Source organism: Carassius gibelio, chromosome B13 (genome assembly GCF_023724105.1).
Source record: "Carassius gibelio isolate Cgi1373 ecotype wild population from Czech Republic chromosome B13, carGib1.2-hapl.c, whole genome shotgun sequence".
NCBI lineage: Eukaryota > Metazoa > Chordata > Actinopteri > Cypriniformes > Cyprinidae > Carassius > Carassius gibelio.
Genome location: NC_068408.1, coordinates 16,145,117 through 16,149,101, shown reverse-complemented (window position 1 = coordinate 16,149,101; position 3,985 = coordinate 16,145,117). Strand labels below are relative to the sequence as shown.

Genomic DNA, 3,985 nt, shown 5'->3' with positions numbered 1-3,985 from the left:
TATACATAATTTTATACAATTAAAATTAACCGTTTCGGACAATATGGGGTGCGTTTCCTAAAACCATAGTTGCTAACTAAGTTTCCTATTGCCAACCAACAGGTTAGCAACTATGGTTTTGGGAAACGCAGCCCAGGTTATCTAATTAAATTCGGCATGATGGTCATTTACATTTTTGTAGTAGGCCTAATCTATTTCTGTAGCGTAGATCATTACAATTTTTTAGTGGCTGTAAATGTCATAAATGGTTGTGTTCAATTCCCACAAATTGTTTTTCTGATGTTTTTCAAATGAACTGTGATTTCAGAAAGACAGACGCAACACATTCTGTTGACAATATAAATACAAACATCATTTTTTATTTTGCTGAATTATTTTCGAATACACACACAGAGACACACACCGAGGGAGAGATACATTGGGTATTCATTTTAACAAGCCTTTAGTCCGTCTGTTTATGAATGACTTTTTAATCATCTCCCTGCAATCCAAGTCTATACGCCACGCCTACTTCGAGGAGCTTGTGATCTATTGGCTGAAAGAGACAAGAATACCAGATTAGACACCGTATTTGCTGCACTTGAGTGTATATATGACTAAACTCCCTCACAAAACGCAGCCACTTGTTGCTTTTAAACAGACCGTCAGAGATTGCATTGTGCGTTACTGTGAGAGCGTGGGCTCCAGAGACAAACATTTGCCTTAAAGGCACTGGAGATATGAACACCATCGACGCGCAGATCCATAACAATAGTAACGCTGCTGTCATCCCTCTCCAGCAACTGCCAAAAAGCGCGCACGAGACACCGGATATGGCCGTGTATTGTGACAACTTCAGTGTTTACCACCAACAGAGTCTACCTGCGGCGCAGAGACCAGCGGGCTACGGCCTGGGGGACTACGCGACCCCAAACCCATACCTGTGGCTCAATGGACCCAGTGTTAACTCCTCTTCGTCTTACATACATGGCAACAACAGCCCGTCGTTCATCCCTCCGGCTTACGGCTCTCAGAGGCAATATCTCACCAACTCCTCCGGGTTCGCCGGTCCGGACTTGGGCTGGCTCTCCATCGCGAGCCAAGAGGAACTGTTAAAGCTCGTGCGCCCGCCTTACTCGTACTCGGCTCTGATAGCCATGGCAATACAGAACGCGCACGAGAAGAAGTTAACTTTGAGCCAGATATATCAATATGTGGCGGACAATTTCCCGTTTTATAAGAAGAGTAAGGCGGGATGGCAGAACTCCATTAGGCACAACCTTTCACTGAATGACTGCTTTAAAAAAGTGCCGCGGGACGAAGACGACCCGGGTGAGTGATGCACCTTTGCATACGGGTCAGTGACGTGACGCTCATAGATCAATTAAGCACAGTTCATAAATAAATGACTTGAGATCACAAATTACTTGAACAAATTTGAATAACTAAGAAATAGCAATGTAAGATTATTGCAGAAAAAAAGAAAAATTTTTTCTATGAAAAACTTTCTATGAAAAATTATGTTATACATTTGTGTTTTAAATGTTATAAATGAATGTTATAAATATTTAAAAACGTCTATATTAGTGCCTAAAAATTTAAAATATTTTGTCTGTCTAATAAAAATTAATCCTTTCTGTTTTAATATGACAAAAATGACCTATACACACACACACACACACACACATATATGTATATATATATATATATATATATATATATATATATATATGTGTGTGTGTGTGTGTGTGTGTGTGTGTGCTCCTTGAGGAGGGGGGTATAGGCTATAACAAACAAAATTACACTACAATTTATTATATATTATTATTTTGTAATTTCAAGTAAAAGGCACATTTTGGCCAAGTGGAAAACCTTAAGTAAACGTCTTTAAATTCACAATTAGTAGTTATAGCCTATATAAAAAGTTATATTGGAAAAAAAAAACGTGTATGTTCTTTAATATTATCTATAATATTAATGAAAACTAAGTTGTGTATTTGGTGAATGCTCAGGTAAAGTAGGCTATTTTATTTGTTTTTGATGGTTACTACACATCATTAAATCATAAAAATCTCAGTTTTATGACACAAACAGAAACCAGTTTAACTTTATCAAAAATATACAATTAGGCCTACATATAGTCTATGGTTACATGAATATAGCCTAATACAGATTTCTCATTAACCACAGACGGGCTTATTTCTCACCCAATAGTGCAATTTACGAACAATCGAATTTCACTATTAATAGCTTTTGCATGGAAAGTTGCTAGATTTGGGTTCTAATAACAACTCTCTGTATTGTTCGAAGGCAAAGGAAACTACTGGACTCTAGACCCCAACTGTGAGAAGATGTTCGACAACGGCAACTTTCGTAGAAAAAGGAAGCGCAGGTCTGACTCCAGCACAGGTGTTACCAGCAACGCAAAACTGGAGGAGGACCGACAGCTCGCAGGGCTCAAACCCACCGACAGCCCTCACCTCACCGGACCCGCATCTCCTGACACTGAGGCGGCCAATGACAGCCACAAGGGCGCCTCTCCGGCGGGCCTCGCCAGCACTCCGTGCTTCAACAACTTCTTCAATAGTATGTCAGCTTTAAGCTCGTCTTCCACTCAGTCTAGCAGACAGGGCTCTCTGGGACTTGTAAACGAACTGTCCAGCCGAAATATCAGCGCCTTGAGCCCGTACCACGCCAGCTCAGCGCCTGACGCAGGTGGAGCAGGTGAGCTGCAGGACAGCGTGCATGTCAACCGTGGAATGTACTATAACTCTTTTACCGGCGGCCAGAGCGCGCAGTTCAACGGACACTTCTACAACAGCTTCAGTGTGAACAGTCTCATTTACCCTCGAGACGGAACGGAGTTATGAATCTGTCACTCGTGAATAGCCTACATACGACGCGTTTCTAAAAAAAAACAAAAAACAAAAAGAGACTTATTAGATTTCAGCACTGTGTATTCGCTGCTGTAATGCGACAGGCCTTAAGCAGATAACATTCAATTAAACGCAACATTTACGCACTGACAGCCACCAAATGAGTGAAATCTGGAGTAAAACACTGGTCAAAACAAATTTTATTCTGTGAAAAATCTATCTAATAGTTATGCATTGGATTCTTTTATGTCTTTTTTGAACAGATTTCTATATTATGTGCCTTTTTGTGTGATTATGCACTAATTTAAATGGATTTATCCTTTTAGTTTGCATTTATAATAGTCTTAAATAGTTTGATGGGGGGATTGCATTGGTATCCGTTGCCAAGTTTCAGTATTGTTCAATATCGAAAAACGTTCTCTGTGTCTCCTTTTCCCTCTTCTACTGTGTATTTTTTGTAAATGCAGTTGTTTTATTATACACACTTTTTATTATTATTTTTTTTACTATTTATATTAAGTTATGTATCTCGCAGTTTATCCTTTATGCAGAAAAATATGTGGTCTGGTAAGCTATGAACATAAAAGTAAGTAAGGTAATAAGTGAATTATTAATTGTCATCATTAACTCACTTGATTTTTAAATGATATTTCATAGGTGAAGATCTTTACACTGATAAAAGTCACTACATTTATTATTTTTCTGCAGTTTCTGCAAAATAATTTTTTTTAAAGAAAATAAAGAATTCCAAATCTGAATCTCAGTTTTTTGTTTTATAAAAACTTATTTTATTTATTTTATTTTTATTTCCCCCACCTTGAACAACTCCTGAACGTATAGCCTGTAACTGTCAACTGTGCACATTCGATCTAAACTAAGGCCAAATAAAGCATTTTTAATGACAAACAAATATTTAATTCAAGCATTAAAATTATTAAAAATAAAAAAACATCAAATGCAAATGTGGAACATTTTGTAATTTTAAAACTTTATTTAAATATAACATTTTATGTATAAATATAAAATATATATAAAAATATAAAATGACTCAGCATATAGGTTACATATAAAAATCACAACAAAACATACATTTTGTTAATTTTCAATTAGACAGGCGTGAAGCATATGTG

At 37.2% G+C, this 3,985-nt stretch overlaps 1 protein-coding gene across 1 annotated transcript; it reads left to right on the top strand.

Annotated features, from left to right (window-relative positions):
* The first annotated feature begins 580 nt into the window (after positions 1-580).
* Positions 581-3,609, top strand: LOC127970547 (forkhead box protein I1c-like). Its single transcript, XM_052573158.1, has 2 exons — positions 581-1,311; positions 2,290-3,609. The coding sequence occupies exons 1-2, from the start codon at positions 720-722 to the stop codon at positions 2,847-2,849; spliced, it is 1,152 nt and encodes a 383-aa protein (XP_052429118.1). The 5' UTR covers positions 581-719; the 3' UTR covers positions 2,850-3,609.
* Positions 3,610-3,985: the final 376 nt, after the last annotated feature.